The following is a 21,096-nucleotide window of genomic DNA, read 5'->3' on the forward strand; positions in this document are numbered from 1 at the left end:
AGCCAACATTACACTATAGTTCACAGCAACAAAAGAACTATGTAAGATATACACGATTAGATGATGTGATAACAAACATCGGAAATCATGAGATAGCATGACATAGTGATCAAGAGCAAGACAAGGAAATACACGACAAAAGGATTTATTGTTACCCGCCACATTGTTCGGCAGGTGTTTTCCTCTCATCGACAAAAAGACAAACTTTCAACTCAAATCTTGGCTCTTCGAATAGTCGACCCCTGTGGCATGAATCGCTTGAATGCAAATAGTACACATTACTTTACGCATTCTATGAAGCACTAGCTCACCAGCCATTTATCACAATATTGTTAATATTTGAATGTATGAATGTGTGCTGTTGTCAAAGTCAAAATGACAATGATAAATTCCGTAGAGGAGAGTTGACATGAAAATATGCATAAAAAAGCCGAGGATCCACCATCGACAACTTCATCGCCGCCGCCACAGATCATTGTGCAACAACGGAATCCATGCTATCAACTTCGTCTTGAGATGTTTATAACAGTGAAGACGTATCTGTTGTAATTTAAAAAGGGAGATATTGTAAGGTGAAGGCAGATCCCCGTTATATCTATTGTCGTAATGTAATGGGTAGATCATCTAAATTTTCGAAGTCCTCTACAGTAGAACATCGTGGAATGGCGTTCAAAATCAAATAAATATCTAAAGGAAGTGTTATTCTACTCATTGACAATAAAGCTTCAATCAATACTCAACCAAAACAGCAACTGTGTGAATTTTTCGAAGTACTAGTCATGTGCTCAAAAATGACTTGCTATTGTAGTCCTCTAGAGAAGTCACGGGAGGAAAGTCTAATGCTATAAAACAAAACGTGGTATCTCACTTTACCTTCTTCTAGACACCTTAAACTGTGTGAGTACACTGGCAAAGCATTTTTATATTCAATGTACAGCAGCATTAGAACTACATTATACAGCGCAAACTACCAAAATCCTTTATACGTCATTTCATAGAACCGCTGCAAGGCATTTTTTGCTCATACAACATTAACAGAGTAGGCCTCAGAACCGAAAAGCATGCGAAATTGATTGTTTAATAGGAAGAACAAATCACCTGCTATTTACTTGTGGTTATGTTGAGCATAGAACATCATGGGCACTAATATGATACAGCACAAAATCTTCAAGATTCATTTGGAACCCTAGAAATTGGCCGCATTTCTCACAGGCACTTGTTTGTGTTATATAAACAAGTAATTGACAGCAACATGAACGTAAACTGATTAGATGGAAATAAAACAGAACAGACAAGAGGAAAGGCCAAAAAGAATGCCGCCAAATTAAAAGACACACTGCACATCTACATAATGATGAAATGCTGAGATGATCCTACAGAGGAGTAACGAACTAACTGTCAAACACGTCACCAGCAAGAACACCTAGCCTTATATAAAATAACAATTGCACGTAAGCAGTTGGAGATACGGAAATAGCAGTGCTCCCCTCTGTTGACATAATTATTATGGCACATTTGCAGTGGCATGCAATAGTAGGGATTCGAGAGACGGAAGTTGGCATTTCGGAATAAGCAGTTCCTTTTTAGTTATAAAATCAAAGAACCCTTAATATGTGAGGACAAATTAACATTAGTATAGTCGGGTCAAGAGGACATGAAGCACGGACATTTGCGCAAGCGGCTGCGCTCGAAGCGGAGCGGTGGAGCGTAGCGGTTGGGATCGTGTAAGGGTCCTCGCTGCCGCCAACCACCTCTGCAGTTCGCCATGGTCCCACCTCGATTCCAACCGCTGTCTCCACGGCACTGCTTCCGAGCGCGGCCGCTTACGCAACGGTCCGTGCTTCATGTCGTTTTGACCCAACTATACACTACTGCTAATCCATTCACACCGCTTATCCCTGTGCAGATTAATAACCAGTTCTTGAACAAAAACACGTATTTTAAACGTTTCCTTACTCGTTTCTTCGTGTTTAGGCTAAAAACGGTGGAAAAGGGTTATCTGCAGAGGCAGTGTGGTCAAATGACTCCGCTGGTTGTCGTCCTCCTGAAAGAAATCCAGACGTACGATATAACCTAATAACTCGTACACAGACTTTCACATGATTTTCACTGGAATACGAATCGAGTTGTCTTTATAGGTGCAAAGGATAACCTTAGAACTGAAGGGCATACATTATCAGATTGGGGCGCTGCTGTAACATTCTCTTAACAGTTTTGTAACTGTGACGACTGGATTTGTTTCGTTTACAAGAAATCCTCGACTACATCATGCTGAAAGATAATTTGTTTCGCACTACATCATGCTGAAAGATAATTTATTTCGCACTAAGTTACTCTAAGCTCTTGAATTTTACTCAAGATCCTCTTCGGCGTGCGAGCAAGATTGGGATTTCGGCAAGTTTATCCATTTTGGAAGAGTGAGGCGTTTCGAAAAACCTATACATTCGGATAGAGGCACTAAAAAAACCTCTACGTGCAACGTTTTTTTCTTCGTGCCGTCTAGTTCTCCTAAAAGTTAGATGGTAAAAATCCAAAAAAAGTCGGAAAATTTTTAATTTTGTCGCATCAAAATTCCAAAAAGACTAAGAGATGGAAAAGCAGCGATGTGAATGTTTTTTAGGGCAAACATTCTTCTCTAAATAACTACCCAAAAATTTTCTTTTGGTCCTCTAATAAAAAATCATCCAAGCCTAATGGTGTGCATACGAGGTCTTATTGTTACACTGACAACACTTCATACATTTTCAAAACAAAATGTTGGGGCTTCCATACAGCCCGAGACTAAATATGATATTTTGTGATTTATTTAATCATTTAATACTATTTTTTGTAATATTTTATAACCAGTATGAACGTCCGGCTAAAGTCAAACTTCAGACTTCAGACTTTATTTTCTGTAAATCTAGAATTGTGTTTTTCTAGCAACGCTTTCTTCTTTCTTAAAATATACAAAATAAATTTAGGCGAGAGATTTCATAGCTTTCTTCATAAATGGGTCACTTCTACATTTGGAGAACATTCAAACTTCAGCTTCAAAGACTTCTTTGAAATTAATATAATATAGACACAATTTGAAGGCTCGACTCGAAGTATGGGTTTTCCTCCCGTTTCCTCCCTACTGTTATCAAAGAATGATGTTTTATAACATAAAATGACGTGAACGACATCATCGTACTGAAAAAGATAATGCACTTCGTCAGATCATGCAAACTGTTAGCTGCTATTTAAGCAGCCATCTGCATGGATATTTCCACCTTATAAAGAAAGCATGCTACCAACTTGAGGCAAATTTGCCAGGAAATAGATACGCGGAGGAGTCTAAGAGGCACATCCAACCGGTTGACTGACCGGCACATCCCACGTCAAGCGCTTTATCCTCTATCCTTCTACTGTGACTGTGCTGTACTTGAGTTCCTTATGCTTCAATAATTGTTTCGGTCCCTATGTCACACCGCCTCTCCTCTATCGTCTGCTGCCCGAACTTGTACGCAGTGTTTCTGAACCCGTCTTTCTCTTCGTTTATCGACCATGAAGGTTTGAGTAGCCTAGGAGATTTCAAACCACCGACATCGGAATCGCGGCCGATCCTCTAACCAATTGTGCTACCTCTGAGGGGAATCTCATTTGGTATCCCAAGGCTTTTCTCAAGAAAGGTCGGACATACAAACCAATGTTTTCTTTAAAGGCAGCATACCACGAATCTGGGGTGCGGATTTCAGATGGAGTATCCGTATAGGGGTCGTAGATTATGGGGACCGGGTGTTTCCGCTCATCTCTCCCTGAATCACTGCAAGCAGCTGGTCCCTGAATGCTCTTTCGTACGATACCTTCTACTGCTGCGCGCCACCCTTGCACGCGTAGCGTTCTTTACTGCCTATCGGGGCAGTCCGAATTGATATTCGACGAATCACAGGGCGGAGGCGGCGCAAGGGGTGGAGCGTTGCAATAGATGGCGTCGTACAAAACAGTATTTCGGAGGCGGCTGTTTGCAGTGATGCAGGGACAGATGAGCGGAAACACCCGGTCCCCATAATCTACGACCCCGTATACGGATACTCCACCTGGAATCCGTACCACCTCAGATTCGTGGTATGCTGCCTTTAAACTGTTATGTAAACCTTTTCCGTTTTTCGACGAAGTCTCACAGCATCAAATCGTTATTGATTGAAATGTTTGAAAATCAGTACGTCCCCATAAATCATTTTCATTTCTTTTCAGTGATTCTACGCAGCCTATTTTATCTCACCTCCAAACCCTTTTGCTCCACCTCCTCCACTTGTAAATGAACCAAAAGTTGATAGCGGTAGGCCTAATTCAGCAGGAGTTCCTTGGACCATCAATCCTAGATTTAAAAACAATTCAGCTTCCTCAAGATCATAACTTACAGTTAAAAGTTATAGGCAAATATGTACATATTTGAACGGCTAATAGATCAAGTTTTTGGAAATTCAAGAATATGATCTATGCACATGTGAACAGCACAGTAAACAATAAATGATTGTATAATTTAATCCTCTTTTTAACGTCCTCTTTTTTCTAAAACTGTGTCCTTGAAAAATCGTGAACCCTCACCGGAGTCCTCTAACAGCGGCGATCCAACTTTCGGCAGATCTCGTTCGTAGTGGTTTGCAGGTGCTGTAGAAGAAAATCTGTATGTTCTTTGGAGAGAAAAAAAATTAAAGTTGACAGAAATGTAGCTAGAAATAAGTGTAGCGATAAATCCTCTATTACCGACATCTGCTGCATGGTTCGCGGGTATGCGATGCAGCGTCCGTTTAGACCGCTCAGTAAAAGATTGATCTGGAACTAAAGATGGGGTCCCAGTCTGGACTACAGGAAGAAAATTGGGTTTGTCGGAGATTGAAGACGATGGAGTATTCTGAGCAGCGATGTTTACTGTGTTAACTGTTGCTGTTCCTAAAATGAATACGACATGCAATCACAAACACGTAGATTTATCTTGACAAAAGTGAACCTTTAGGTTCCTTTGGTGCGAGTTCAGCAACAGGCAAAAGAGGAGGCGGTGGCGGTGGTGGAGGTAGAGGACCTTTGTATCCTGGTGGTGGCGCGATGAAGTACGGTGGAAGCTGAGACCGTACCAGCGTCGACAACTGTGAATTTCTACCGTCTTGTTCTGCCAAAGGGATCGAAGCTATTTGCGTAAAGGCTTTTGGGTTAGTTGATTTTAACGGTGAAATAAAGATGTTTTGTGATGTTGGCGAGATGACTTCACGAAGTGGGATGGTATGGGTCTGCAAAGTGTGAGTGTGTTTTGAGACATAAAATGTCCTTTTTTTGCTGGTTTAAACAACGTAAGTAGTTGAGAACGTACATCACCTCCTCCAATAGACTGGTGCTTCACGCTTTCCTTCAACTGTGCAATTTTCGCCGCCAATGCCCTTTGGGTTTCCTTAAAGTGCTGCATTTTTGGTTTTTATCTGGAGAAAAAGTTATAGAAATTATTATATTGCTACTAACCAAACTTGCGTCGACACCTTGGACTTTTTGTCCAACTACATGTTTATTTGATGTAACGCACTGCTATTTTGTTGCCGTCCTTCTCAGCGCTCAGACTGTTATTACATCGTACTTACTGAATTTGCAGGAAGAAACTGAGCAATTAAACTATCTTTTAAAGATATTGCTCGATAAAATCTTCAATTTCGGATTCGCGGTAGTAGGTAGAGTTGTACCTACATTAGCATAAAGAATAGCTGTATCCAGATTGCTACATTCTAATGCACGCTTCTTTTTTTCTTTTTTTTTTCTACTTTTCTGTATCTCTCTCCTTTAACCTCACCATACATTGTTTCCAGAAGTGGTACACACATTAAGGATAAAGGATAAGGATAAAGTGTCTGGCGTTAATCAATCCGCTTGGAATGCTCGAACACGTCCACTTCCATTCAGAATCGTTTGAGGTTTACGAACGTGTAACTGGCTTCTACAATGGCTTGTGGGGGCTAACCGATGTGTCAAGTCAGTGTTTTTATCCTCATAGACAATTCTGGCACCGGGTTATCGACCTCGGAAGGATGAAAGGCTTGGTGAGCGCTAGGGCGGATCTGAACCTGCGATCGATCGTGTGGACAAGGGAACCTCTAACCGATTGCGCTACACTCGCCCATACACGTATTTACGCAATTGCTTAAATAGTAGCAAATAAATAGTAAAGCAATAGTAAATAACAGCTACTTATTACATATTCTCATGTAAGACTATTATCATTAGTGAAATGGTGACTAGGATATGATCATCACTACCACGATAATGGTAGTGATGATCATATCCTACTTACCACTTTACAACATCGCTACCAACTTCTCTCCAAGATCCATCGCAATCCATCGGAACTCTTTGGAACGGGCAAAATTAAATTTGAAGATATCATTTGAAAGCGAATGAGCTGCTGATTTCAAATATACCTCAAGAATTTAGTTTTGACAAACGAGTGGCCTGTGAAAGTAATTGAAGGTGAAGGTTGGCAAACAAACAAAGTTTTCCAACCTTCGTTAATTACTTTCCCACCTAGGCTATCCTGCTACTAGCATATCCCGCAGGTACATCCTTGGAAAGAAGACATCTTCATAGGATTTCTGCTTGTTGTTTGAGAAGTCAACGCATTTTTGCGTTGGACGAAAAATTGGACGAACTATTCATTATATTCGTAATCAGGGCGGAATTTTGGTACACTACATTATATGTAGGCCTTCTCTTAGGAAACTGACGAAAGTGCTCCATTGAAGGTTAATAAAAAGGCATACAGTCGTAGCTGTAGAAAATCTGCTCGAAAGTTTTCCAAGTGAATAATTTGTTCTCAACAATAGTTCAAATTGCAAATTTTAAGCTTTGAAAGTTTCTCGTCTTTTCAACGTCAAACTATTTGCAAACTTCGAAATTTGAACACTGACTCCTGTTACTTATACCAACTACTTATATAGCAGGAGATATTCTTTGGCTGGAATGGTTACTCTCTCACGCGTCCGTATTTATGCTGAAGAAACTCGCCAACGCTTTGAAAACAGTTCATATCATAGAATTAACTGTTTATTGACCTTTCAAAAGGGGTGTGGTAGTTCAACAAAAGAGAAGTGGAAATCTGCGAACCTCGCTTTCCTTACGAAGTGAGCCAGGGTTGAGTATTTCTCGAGCAAGCAGTGTTCCATAGCCAATTATCGAATTCTCACTAGTCGAATAATCAAGATCTAAATTTTCAAATAGGATGCTGTTCGTCCATGAAACCAGCATAGGTTCCAAACTTCTTCATTCATTACCTCTTACGCCGGTATCATAAGTTCTAACTGCTGCGGCCTGAAAATTTCCAAGTATGCGCAACTTTTCAATGGTGAAATAAGATTGAAAGCAGTGCTCTTTTAATATCATCAATGAAGAGTTTACTTGAGCAGTTCCAGGTCGTAACCGTAGGAGTGGTGCAAGGATCGGCCCAATATTATCGATTATTCCTGCTATAGGAGTAATAACCTTTGCAAGTTTTGGTTCCGAGTAAGCGCTAGCAGAAGCCTAAAATTATTCATAAGTTCAAAGGATAAAGGGTAAAGTGTCTGGCGTTACTCAGTCCACTTGGGATGCGCCACCGCGTTCACTTCAATTCAAATCGCTTAGGATTTACGAACCCGTAACTAGCATGTACTGTGACTTGCGGGGCTAGCTGATTTACCACGTCAGTGCTCTTTTTTATCCTATAAGACCAATCTGGTACCAATTTGTCGACCCCGGAGACATGAAAGGCTTGATTGGCACTCGGGCGGATTCGAACCTCCGCTCGATCATGCTGCAGCCACAGCGAAACATGTTACCCACCACGCTACACACCTACCACAACTGCCCTTACCGACCGCTGTTGACAGTACCTAGAACATGAAATATACTTTAATGCCAAAACACAGTGTGAATCAGACATTCTTTCAGAAAACCAGCTGAAATGCATAGTTACCCACACAGTAGTCCACGGAAAGATGTAATGTAGTTGGTAAGAACGCACTCAATGGCTAGAATAGGCTTATCAAACCTTTCATTGCTCTGAGGTCGATGAGTTGTTACTGGACCTGTTTAGCAAGACTTAAAAAAAACATTTATTTGACTCAGCACTTGGTCCTTGCAGGTCAATGGATAGGGCGCATACGCGTTCATGAAAACAAGCTCGAAGAATCTGATCTAAGAAGTAAGATAAGAAGCCCTAACGTTTTTCTAACAAAAAAATAAAACCAAAAGAAAAGAGATAATGTAAGAAGATATTTCCAAACTGACTCGGAGTCCTTACAAGTTGAATAGAACGGTTACAAAACTTTACATACATGTGGCGCCGTCTGCCACTGAGTCGATGGTGGAGAGAGAAGGAGAAGGGGGTCTTCTACGGGACCACGTTACAACGACATTTCCTCTCCTCAGCGCTAAAGACTCCACTTTCTCCAGGTAAGCCCCTCTTGAATAAGTATTTCCGCCAAATGAATACCACATGCTAACCTTGAAATGCTACTATTCTACCTTATTGCTCCAACAGAAATTTCATAACCATATGTGAAATAAAGATTAGGAGAGTGATATAGCAACAGAACCTCTACAAAGGCGGCGAAATCTTTGTAATAACACTTTCACTATGCACATGTTTGTTGACTTACAATAATTGTTAAGAAGAAGAAACAGGTTTCATTCCAACAGAAGTAAGTCTCCTTCTCTCATTCTTTGCATTAAGATACTTGTTTTGTATTTCACTTACATGTACGTTGTGCACAGCTGTGCTTCTCTTCGATGAATGAGTAGTAGTGGAAGGCTCAGTATCGGTTACTGCTGAAAACAATTTGATCGTTGTGAGCACCTACCTATCGCACATGTACTCGTTTAATCGAAGTGGGAGTTTCTTTGTTCAGTTTCTTAAATTCTTAGTTCAAAAAGCTGGACCGCTTTTCGAACTAAGAAACTATTCTGAAGATCCAGTGCCTGCGGCCTTTGCGCTTACCAGGAAAGAAATGTTTGCACAAGTATACGAAGACAGAGATAGGCGGAATTCTAACACGAATCTTAGACTTGAAACTAATGTTTCCCAGGATATTTTTGTGTAAACATTTATGTCCCACCAATTATGCAGGCAATCATGCTCAAAAGAGATGTTGAGTGTTTTTGTAATGTTTCACATTGACAAGAAGTGCTGACAAAAAAATTTGTCCGATTGTTAAGGAGACAGATACTGATGATGCTGCTGACTTCGGCAATCCTAATTATTCCAATTGATTCTATTGACAGCGTCACGCAAGAGTTGGATTGCTGAAGAATCCTCTCTAGTGGATAGGCACTAGAGTAACATATTTCGGCATGAAACCTGAAGAGCTGCACAACCGACTATCAAAAATGAACTCGTCTTTTTAACCACAGGTGAGCGTAGAAGGGACTAACCGCAATCGATAAGTTTTTGATCAGGAAGGTTTCTCAAACACAGTTTCTGACAAACCATTACTTAAATGATGAGACATATATGTAACATCGATCCACATCGTTGAGACACATTTTCCAATAATCTTCCTAGGATCTTCTCACTGGAAGAAACTAGTATCTACTGTGACCCATAATTCGAGCATGCCAACCATACTCCATGTTTTGAGTTGCTCACAGCTTAAAGAAAAACCAAACTCCGCGTGAAAATTTAGTCGGTGTAGCCTGTACCGTATACATAGTTTTAATGTGTTTTTATTACTTTTTAGGGAGAAGAATACATGGCCCGAGCACAACTTTTGTTGCTACCTGCTCACGGTGATCTGCTTATGTTAGAAGCAACCAGGCATTTGAGTAAACGCTCTGGGTATATACGAACTATATAATTTGCAGTTATATGAAGGAAGTTACCCAAATTTACAAAACATGCCGTTGTCCAGCACACCGCCAAAGACCAACGCAAATAGGTCAAATAATAAGTGTGGAGTCTTTGATAAGAACTCTTCGTTTCGTTAAACTGCCAGACATTGTCAACGTGAGTTACTAGGTCACTCGGTGTCGATAGGGAGTTCACGTGGGATGTTAGGTCTCGCGAGGAGCATGGGGGACGGAATAGTGATGAGAAGATGGGCTCTGTGCGAGCTCTTGCTGTAGATCGAGAGGGTTGGGCGAAGCTGTATTCAAGAACGACAGCTCTCGGCAAAGATGCGAGCAGCCGCGTTAAGCGGTAATACCAGCCCGCTGATTAAGTCAACTAAGAAAGAAATCATATCCGCGTATGTCCGCTAATCTGGCAATTTATTCGACTTAAACGGTGGGCAGATGTCACGTCCAGCACATCACACTCCAGCGAAGATGCGGCCACTTCGTCGTCTTTGAGCTTTTCTGAGCCCATCTTGTTTGATCGTTGGCTAAAGCTGAGATGGAGTCCGCCATTGGTCCAAATTCTGCAACGGTGCGTCTCGTTCAAACTACATGTTGGAGCCAAGTGCCTTCAGATCTGCTTTTACCACATCCGTTGAGAACTTTCTTTAAATTTCTAGTGACATTTTCTCTCTCAACTTCTCAAGACAACTTGCACAGTGTGCTCTGTCTCTTTATAATTTGAACAAAGACGGTTTTCTGCGACTGCTTTCGACCGTGGTAAAAAACGTTTAGGCTTTTCATGTGTTCCTTACCTGTACACCACATTTATTTCCACATAAAAAGTTTATTTGGGCGTACCGTTGACCTTACGTTGAAATGGAGCCACCCGAGTAGCTTATTCTCTATGCAGTTGAGCTTCTCCATCAGTAGGTAGTGAGGTTCTCGATCCTTCTACCAAGATAGAGGAAAGAGCGGATAGGTACGCTTCCAACTTGACGTCACTTTCGATGGGGTCGACTGCAAATACGTCGTTAATAAGTGGAGTGCCGAATTGGCTCTAGTGCACCCTTGATAAATATCTCTCTCAAAACAGTCGCCGTCTTTCATCGTTCAATCGAAATAACAGAACTCGTTCACGAGGTCAATTGCTGTTCCATTCACCCTAATTCCTGTCAAGATTCTCAAGCCCAACATCTGTCCAATATCTATCAGGGCGGAGTTGTAATTCGTAGATTGCAATTAGTTTCCATACGAGGTTGACGAAGTGCTGCAGCTTTGCGCTCCTTGAAGCGAATATTGTTACATTGTCGGCTTCCTCGAGATCGGTCAAGAGATGGTGCTAGAAGGACATCAATGAAACAATTATCAACAGCTCTTAGCACGACGTCATGGAAAGCAAAGTTAAAATGTGTAATGGTCCTGTTACAGCACTTGTCTTACTCCAGTTTCCACTTCAAACGGCACGGTCTTCGACCGTATGTTCGTCTATTCATCTCACCAAGTCCGCGATCAAACATTTCCGGCACTCTATCAGCACAAAGCACGTTGACAAGATTGCCTCTATCAAGAGAGTCTAAAGCAGCTTCAAAGTGGAGAAAAGCTAACTGCAAAGACGTAGGCGGTTACTGCACCAATCACTTCGATCACACGCTTGACAACGAACTTCTGCTCAGTCGTAGGCAGAACGGAAATCGGCTTGTTCATCAGCTGCCGGGATGAGGAGCGGTTTCTTCAAGTCAAGATTTCTTACTTCTTCAAGAACTACAAGATTTGTTGAAGTTTCTGCTATACTTTCTCAGTACAAAATAGCTTTTTCTCAGGTTCTCGTCTTCTGCCCTTTTAGACTCATTCGCTCTTGATGCAGATTCGGTTTCTCTGTTACGGTTTCAGCTAACTGCGCAAATTCCTTCTCAGCATTGAAGCAAAGCATTGAAAATCATCTTCGAAGGCGTCCTAGTAGTTATCTGCGGTCCCGTAGGTACGTGAGCACATACGATTGAGAGTCTTAGCGTTCTACGATCCGCTGTAAAAAGAGGCATTTTATAGGAGTTGAGCCAAAATCCACCAGTGGATTATTGGAGCTGTTCCACACAAGCATCGCGCAACCTCCCATTTCTCTTTCATAAACGCAATAGATAATGTAGCTTTCGGTGCTGATGACGGTGTGACCCAATTTCGAGTTTCCTGCAAAGCAGCAAGCGTGGCATGCAAATATCGACAGTAGTCTTGACAGAGCGGGCTGTTGGAGTACGACATCAGCACCTGGGGAATTTTTGGCAGACCTACGTCATAAAACAATGCCAGTTATATAGCTTGCACGCTCCCAAGGCTGTTATGAACTGAGTTCTAAGTTCGCATAATGACATCCTTGGATGGGCCCATCGAAATATTCTGATACATTGGTTACTGTGTGACTCAGAAAGTTCGATCGGAAAACAAGAGGCAACAAACGATCCAATAAGTTTCTCGAATTGTCGCTATGCTCTTGATAATCCAGGTACTCCGCCTGTTTTGTGTGATTTTGCTTTAAATGTTCCGTAAGCTCGCATTCACTATCACATTATGGATCGCACTACTGACGAAATACTTTTCTATTTATGAAGACTATGGAACACTTTAGGCGTATCTGTGTTAACGTTAGAGACTTTATATAGCGAAACAAATATTATACGAAAACGAAAAAACGCACCGCTAAAATAGTCCTCCTCTGCTTCTGGAATTTGCTTGAATGCTGGAGTAGAAGTTTGTTTGTCCGTTCTCGCCAAATCTGTAGCGGAGATATCTGCTTGTACAGTGCTCCTTTTTGTGGTAATCGCTTTAGCTTCCGTGCTGGTTTCTGAGGATGGCATAGACGCTTTAGGTGTGGTCGGTGTAATCGTCGTCGTGGCGTTTTCTGACATTTACATGTTTTTTTTTTGCTCCACTAGCTATTCTTGCAGCTAAAATATCTACAAAAATGATCCAACTTATAGTGGTTGTTGACCAAATGGGCCCAAGCTACGCAAGAAAATGATGATGATGGTGCAGTCACTTCACATCCTCTGCAAGAAGTGGCTGCACAATACAAATAAGATATCAGGGAAATTCCTAGAAGTTGAAGAACATATTCATTTATGAGGTCGATCGAAAAAGTTAATTTACACGGCGGAGCTCCCAACAATTTTGTCCTCTGTTTTTCGTAGACCAAACAGTAACAACCAGAGAGTAATTCTCCATGGGAGTCAATAACAGTGACCCACCCTTAAGAAAAGTTCAAATTTCCTCCGGCGAGAACTCGGTAAAAGGTTGAAGAACATTTCAGGGTTGATCGTGAGGTCATGGATGGGCAGGCAGTCTCATCCTCCAAATAGAGTGCGGCTCGTTCACGCCCGCTAGGGTTTCGTGTGTCGACGTCCAATTCGTAGTGTTCCGTTATGTTGTTGTTGGAAGTTGTCATTTAATGCCAAATGGGCAACAACCAAATCGGCATCCGAAACGAGTTCCAAAGATAGCGCAACAATATGTCGGAGGAGTGCCGGTTCCGTTGAAACTGCGCTGCGGCAGCGGCACTTCTCTACGCAGGAGCCAAAAGTACGTGTTAGTCACCTTACCCAACGTGGCGTTGATGTGCTACCTAAGCGGCGCCCTCACTGCGAATGACCGTAACTCTACTAGAAGAGCACGGTTCGAAAATATCGCGTGTTCATTTTCGAACAGGGTACTTCTCTGGACGATGACGGGATGACTTTTTACGGCGTGGTCGAAGAAACCTCTAGAACACCCTAACGCCTACTTGAACATCTAGAAAAATGGGGTACAAGTTGGGAAAGATGGAGACTCTTCAGGGTGTAAAAGAACTTATTGAAAGAAGTTTTTTTTTTGCATATCCTGACAAGTCTGGTAATTTTGGTACCACCTCTTTCATATAAGCGTAGTGTTTCTTTTAAGAGACTTTTCAGTAGAAGAGATAAAAATGACTGCGCAGGAATGCTTCGATGAGAAGAAAGCATTGAGTTCATAGTCTTGACAAGGAATTGTCCATCACTGAGCGGAGTCAGCATGTGCGTTTTTATGACTGAGGATTTATTCACTGCCACATCTGTTTTTTTCTTAATCGTGACAAAAGCCAAAACGCTTTAAAGTACTCACTAATCGTTTGACATTGAAGAATGAGTTCAATGTGCACAGTCGCTTTCGTTCAAATGGATCAGCCATCTTGAAATAAGTAATTACGTTCGAAGACCCAGTGTATAGCGTCTCCGCCGTCAATCCCTTGATTTCTTATGCAAGGAGGAACCTCTGTTTTTGGCAGGACTCTATCGTAAATTTCTACATATAAAAAGAACCATTTGCGCTGACCAGTCTTAATTATGGTCCACCCCACAATGTTATTTCCAGTACACTTATTTTCTGGTTGCAGTAAGGTTGTTACCGAATATTCCAACTTTTCACTCTTCATATGTTGCACAATTTGATACTTGCAGAATAATCACACTTGGTAGTAGTCTTTGATTTCCATGAGTAGACCGTGCGATTAGGAAAACAGCAAACTGCTGATTAGCCAAATGTTGATCATGGAGTTCTTGATCCCCTATGTTTTCGCCCGCAACATCCTCTTTTTGGACTAACAAAACCCGTGGTGGGTGTAGCAGTAGCGGTAGCAGTAAGACGTGATCACTACGATCTCCGAGATCGATGGTTAAACACCACCAAAACCCATCAAACCTCTCCCCATCTCTTGATTCCGGTCGGTAAACTGACGCCAGATTCCTTTGGAAAGCCCAATTTCGCCGCTGCTTTCCATCCAAAGTCATCCACAAGTCCCATATACATTTATTAACCTATGTACAATTCTGAATCGAGTAAGGGGATTAATCATAGCTGTACATTATTTTAGTCTTTACAGTAACTTTTATGTCAACTCAATCAGTATAGCTCCCACCTAGAATTAACATTTGAAGTAATTTTATAAATATTTCAAGGTTTCTTGCTGACCTCCTTGTTGAAAAAATGTCGTGATTTTGTGTTTTGTGTTTTCGTGTTGCCGCTTGGTTCCCTCCGAATCTCCTGATCCCTCCGCTTTTAATACTCCTTCATAAGCTTCGGTCAGCGAGAATACCTTGAAAACAAATGAGTATGAAACAATGACAGTGTATGAAGACATAAGGTAGTACCTTCTTAATTCCTGCACGTTCTGTTGTCGTAGTGAAAGTTGGTAATGCCGACACATTCTCGGCGGTGCTGATCGATTGTTGTTTGTCTGATGAGTGTTTATTTGTTGTAGCTGTTGGGAGTGTTGCTCCAATTACTTGTCCTCCTTCAGTGACCCTAACCTCTGATTCTCCGGCAGTGCCGTATTTTGTGGCTCCAGGATCAGCAATCAACTGATTTGACAGCAATGAAGCGGCATAGGCCTTAGAATGTTCTACAAACTCCTCGATGTCCTTCCCTTTTTCATTGATGACACCACGAAGCGGAGCTTCAGCTGCAGCTTCTACTGAACTAATACTTATCTCTGTGCTACTCTCAATGACTAAGGTCTTATTAGAGGACGATGTTACCGTAATCCCCGTACCATTATTCGTTTTTTCGACAAATGTGGCTCTTTCTGGAGCCATACTTGACTTCCTTTCCTGTTCTTCTACAGTTTTGTTAAGGATTGAAAAGATTTGTGTTTCAATTTTCGCCCTTTCTTGGAAGTCTTCTTCAGATGTGTTGCGAAAAGCAGCAGTGAATCGGTTCTTGTCCATCCTATTATTCTTTATCCGCTGTGCATCAGAAGTGGAGGTAATATTTGCCTAAAAATCACTGGTTACGAGATGCTTCGAAGGGAAAAACTGTTTCTGTATATATGCATTTTTCGTAAATGAAGTTGCGAAGTAATGCGACCATTGCCTTTCTTCATTTCATCTGCAGGCATTAAATGGTCCCCATCTTCTCCATTAAATTCTACTTATTCACTTAGCTTCAAATCCCACTTCACTGACCATTTCTGGCGGCTCCTCAATTTCTTCTCCTCCATCATCATCCTTAGCATAATCGACCGAGTGCTTGTTTTTCCTCGCTTGCCTGTGGATCCTCAGTAGGGCAAGTTTCCGTAGGTAATCTTTTTCTAACATCGCCTGTAAATCTGCTGCCGTCTCACACTGAAAGGCAGCATACCACAAACCTGACGTGGTGAAGGAATCCACGGGAAAATCTAGAGTTAGGATTGTAGATAGCGGGCTCGGGGGTGATTCCGTTCATCTCTCCCTAATAGTTGTCGAAAACGGTGTGGGAAAACGACGTTTCTTTTAAGACGACTTCAGTTGCAAGGCACCACACTCGTGCATGCGCCGCATCCAAGTGCGATCGGTCGAGGATTAATGGTGTTTTCTCACCAGCCTATTCAAGTGAAACCCATGAATAGGGTGTTAAGGAGACCGGAACGTTTGCATAGAGAAGCGTTCTAACGTGCCTCGTAATAACCAAAGTAGTTTCCAAGCCGTTTTTTGCGACGGCCAGGGAAAGATGAGCGGAACTACCGTTGATCCCGCAATCTACAGCACCATGTCTAGCTTTTTCCGTGGATTCCCTCACCACGTCAAGGTCGTGGTATGCTGCTTTTAATGAAGATGCATTTTCAGTAGCATTGCCGGTCAGCTACGTCGTCAACATAACACATTATCACTTACCAACTCTGAGTTGTTCAATCGAAATTCGCCCATGTCTTCTTCGGACCATTTGATTTCTTGGTACTGCTTCTTAGTTCTGGTTGTTTCCGTTACGGTAGTTGTTGGCTTTATCCTTGACACTGGGGTTGTTGAAGTGACACTTTCTGTGGGAGCCATAGCAGTAGTTGTCTTAGAAGCGAAGATAGTAGACATCATGACTGGCGGTTTTGTTGCAGCAGTTATTGCAGATGCTGTTGTGGTGAAGGGAGACTGACCTTTGATCCTGAATGTCCATTAGGCTAATTAGTCTTGTTGAGATCATTATAACTAGATTTAGTAGACAATGATTTAAAAGCATCACTCCACGAATCTGAGGTGGTACGGATTTCAGGTGGAGCATTTGTATACGTAGATTATGGAGAAAAAAAGTGATTCCGTCCATTTCTTCCTAATTCCCGTAAAAAACGGCGCGGACGATACGGCTTCGAGCGTTCCCGTGCGCTATTTTTTTTACAGGGAGTTCGATTGGAGCGCGCCAGCCATCTGCACACGCCGCATCTTCCGGACAGTTTTTTACGCCAATTAGCAAGAAATGGACGGAATCACCCACCTCTCCATAATCTACGATCCCGTATACGAATACTCCACCTGAAATCTGTGCCACCTCAGATTCGTGAAGTGATGTCTTCAACCTGCTCGGGAATATTCAGATTTAGGGTTTCAGATTTAGGTCTGAACTAACCTTGGCAGAAGTAAATAAAGTAACCGTTCGTTAATTATATTGTCAGCGTTGTGCTTCTGTTCCCGTAGGAGTTTCAAATCTTCTCGTTTAATACTAGGTGCAATTGTAAAGTCGCGTGGATTTGGAGGGCTTACCCTTAACATGCAAAAATTGTTCTGTTGTTCCTCTTTTTTACTTAATTTGTATTCACCTCATGGGTTGCGGTCGTGTCGCCATATTCCGAAGCACTCTGCTCCAAGCTCCTAGCGCATCGCGGAAGCCAAAATTGTCGCCGAGGGCAGTTATTTGTGAAGAGTGCTGGCTCGAATCGTCGAAAATGTTGAATTGCGCGTTTACTGCATTCACTACCAGTAAAAGCGTCCACCACATGCACATGCGCTCTTGAAATAACTATAAAACCACTTTCAAAACTATGTCACATGTGAAATGAGCATGAATGGAAAGGAATGTGTATGTGATATTCCACAACTATCTAATGTGAACATAATGAGGGCTTGATATCTACTAACATAGTGCTTCCAAGTAAAGAGAAAGGTCCTAGGATTTCAAAGCAGTGGAGATGAATTATGAAAAGGAAAAAGCGGATAAGATCAGGACAGGTAATGGAGGTGAGCTGAGCGGTTTAAGTTACACTTAAATTCTCTAAAATCATCCACAGAAACTCTGTGAGAGCGACTTATTTTTAACTTATAGTAATTCTGTAATGTGATTGAGTTAAAGGAGTTGCAAAAGCTTGCCAAACGAGCTTCTGTCATACGAGGTGTACCTTCAGTCTGAGGTGCAACTCCCAGTAGGTAGCCAACTCTAAGATGGGCTCCCAGCTCCAACGTAGACCTGCAGCACCGACATGGGTGTTCAACTCCTATGTGGGTTTGCAATTCTGACATAGACAGGCAATACTGAGATGGATCTTCAGCTCCGACTCGGCTGTGCTCCTTCACTCCTCGCAGCCCGATCAAATCGATAAGTGTGGACAAGGTGTGTCACTGTCATATTTGATATCAGTATCTACTACATGAAACACCGCTTCTTAGGTTTTAGCGGTAGTAGAACAATGATATGCTTAGACACTCACTCAGATGATTAGATGGGGCGTCTTCACTGATGGTGCACGCCCCAGCATTGTTCCCATTCGTTTCCCTATAGCGCAGGCTTATAAAAACTTGGCATGTCTGGTGAGTAAAGTTGAGGGAACTGAAATCCTTCATCCGTATACAGTTGGACTCTCAATTGCGAACACCTGTTTTAGCGGTCTCTCAATTACGTCTCTTGAACATCTCATGGCAAACACTTCAACATTCCATCGACGATTGGCCACAAACGTTTCTCACAATGTCCCAAACAGGTGAGAAGGAAAATGTCGGTTCGTCGTTTGTACCTGACCCTATTTATTCACTACGTTACGAGGGAAGGATATTGTTCTTAGAGACAGTGTATCACGAAATTGATGTAGTACAAAATCCAAAGAGAACCCTTGTAGTTCAGGTAGATTGCGGAATCCAGCCTGGCTCCGCTCAATCTTCCCTGATCATCGTAAAGAACAGCGTTGAAACCTGCGTTCCTTTCTACGAGGTAAGTTAGAACGTACCTCCCTAGTGCACGCGCCGCGTCCATGTCTGGCGGAGCCATGCTCCAGTCAACTCTAATCTCTCAACTTCAACTCTCGAATCTACAACCCGAAATCTACGGGTTACCTGAGGATTTCGTACTACGTCAACCTTCGTAATACGCTGCCTTTAAGTCGGAAAGGTGAAGCTTCTAAAAAACATTTTCCAAAGTTCTGTGAGTTCGCTCTGTAAGTAACGTTTGAGATGAGGCAGCTATTTCACCTCATTTTTCTGTTGCATAGCAGAACTGTAGAGGAACTTCCAGGAACCACAAGGAACTATGAAAATAGAAAAGTACGAATGTCTCGACTGACCATTTAGTTTCTAGCTTTTTACGGATGCGAAAACTGCGCTCATCCTTCTGTTAATATCTTCTTTCATTTGTTGTTCATGTTGTTTTCCTAGCACACAAAACGTCTACGGTACACATACAATGGCCTCTTCTATATCAAAATGTTTGATTTATATTCTTCCGATCTAAAATGAACGTTCCTCAGGAACTGTGCATTTCCTCTTTTCATGCACAGCCCTATTCCCTGTTCTTCTTTACTTGGTCCCATGGATATCGTCGTATCTTTGGTTTCAAAAAAAAAAAGAAAAAAAGAACGATACCGTGCGCAAAACGAAAGTTTGGGAGAAAGACTCTTTTCTCAACACACAATTCCCTTTCTTGTCTTTTTTTTTGCACAATACTAGAATGAAAAAGTGGGTGTGGAAGATATTTAGATGAACATAGATTAGTCATCGAAGGCACTGCTCCTAGTACTGACATTAACCAAAACGAACCTCATTCATGACTAAATTGTAGAAGCAGCAAAATATTTTTTGTCTCCTTCACGCAGATTCCCAGATCATTGAGGGGATGGAGAAAAAAATAAAACGGACTTTTCGAAGGAAATCTGCACATCTATACAATGAAAATATTCTAATCCGAATGGGTAACAACTTTATTGCACGATGATAGAGGGCCAAATCCGTCAACTCATCTCACAGCACTTAATACCATAAAATGTAGTAATCGAAAAACATATTCTGAATACAGTACTCTAGCCAAGGAAGATGTATTCACTAATTTAGGTTAGGGTAGTATCGTCAACCTCTTTCTCAACATATGGGCAAGATTGTGGAAGTTGTTGTTTCAATGCAAAGAAAAATCCGGAACGAAGCTGAAAATGCCGGTTTATATTCCTTATCACAGTATGCTAGAGCTGAACATGATAAGGCTCTGCTAGATCCAAAAAAAAAGTGCGCGAGAACGAAGAAATTCATAGAATCAATATTTTTGCCCGAGATGATTTCCATGTTCGTATTTGGTGCCAAACAAAACCATGTTAATGAGCCTTTTTACCGATTCTATGATTATTAAAAAGAGTGCGTAGGGATTAATGCATCGATATTTTCACTCGATTTATATGATTATCATATTCGAACTCAGGATGTGTTAAAGCTACAGTAAGCAACTTTCCACCGAGGCCTACAAGAAAGTGCATCAATCAATAAATCAATGAAATCTATGTTTGCCCCCAACATGATACCGTTTTCGCGATCAGCTTATGTTAAACATAAAATCGGTGTGACCTCATAGAGTCTTACGGAAGAAATGCAATTCGATTATTTAGCTAAATCGACACTTTTTCTCGAGGTGATTATTATATTCGCAATCAGTGCCTGCTAAGAACACTGCTGGCGAAGCCTAACTGAATCTACGAAGAGAAGCGATCAATAAGTCGATAGAACTGGCACTTTTCCCGGAGTAATTATTATATTCGTAATCACAATGCGCTAAAGCCTAAGTTGGCAAGGCTTCACTGATTCTAGAGTGAAAATGCATAAAAATCAATGTCATATTATGAATCAATGCTTATCGATAAAATCTACACTTTCCATCGGCATATTCATAATTGACATGTGCTAGAAGCTCAGTTAAAGGCATCACCCCACGAATCTGAGGTGGTGCAGATTTCAGGTGGAGTATTCGTATACAGGATGGGAGGCTACGGAGAGGGGGTGATTCCATCCATTTCTTCCTAATTGCAGTAAAAAACGGCCCGGAAGACACGGCTTCATTCGTTTCGGCGCATCATCTTGTACAAGAGGTTCGATTGGAGCGCGCCAGACTTGTGCGGAGCCGCATCTTCCGGGCCGTTTTTTACGGCAATTAGCAAGAAATGGACGGAATCACCTCCCTCTCCGTAGTCTCCCATCCCGTATACGAATACTCCACCTGAAATCTGCACCACCTCAGATTCGTGGGGTGATGCCTTTAAGAACTTTCACTGTGTATAGAGGAAAAACAGACAAA

The 21,096-nt window shown here is 41.8% G+C and overlaps 1 protein-coding gene across 3 annotated transcripts; it reads right to left on the bottom strand.

Moving 5' to 3' along the window:
• Positions 1-1,970: 1,970 nt before the first annotated feature.
• RB195_026313 (uncharacterized protein) lies at positions 1,971-17,562 on the bottom strand (the record flags this gene model as incomplete). 3 transcript variants are annotated; one of them, XM_064214809.1, is made up of 18 exons in its annotated part: positions 1,971-2,044; positions 4,247-4,342; positions 4,573-4,635; positions 4,732-4,917; positions 4,976-5,252; positions 5,333-5,410; positions 7,108-7,205; positions 7,275-7,311; positions 7,399-7,521; positions 8,738-8,808; positions 12,503-12,706; positions 14,788-14,911; positions 14,967-15,289; positions 15,368-15,590; positions 15,780-15,914; positions 16,467-16,728; positions 17,188-17,322; positions 17,378-17,562. In XM_064214809.1, 18 exons carry the CDS (start codon positions 17,560-17,562, stop codon positions 1,971-1,973), a joined length of 2,694 nt encoding a protein of 897 aa, XP_064070690.1. The 3 variants fall into 3 exon arrangements, with proteins under 3 accessions (XP_064070690.1, XP_064070691.1, XP_064070692.1); XM_064214810.1 differs by having other exon boundaries at positions 4,976-5,111; positions 17,378-17,556; XM_064214811.1 differs by having other exon boundaries at positions 17,378-17,556.
• Between the last annotated feature and the right edge of the window lie 3,534 nt (positions 17,563-21,096).

The sequence above is a fragment of the Necator americanus genome, chromosome X (genome assembly GCF_031761385.1).
Source record: "Necator americanus strain Aroian chromosome X, whole genome shotgun sequence".
Lineage (NCBI taxonomy): Eukaryota > Metazoa > Nematoda > Chromadorea > Rhabditida > Ancylostomatidae > Necator > Necator americanus.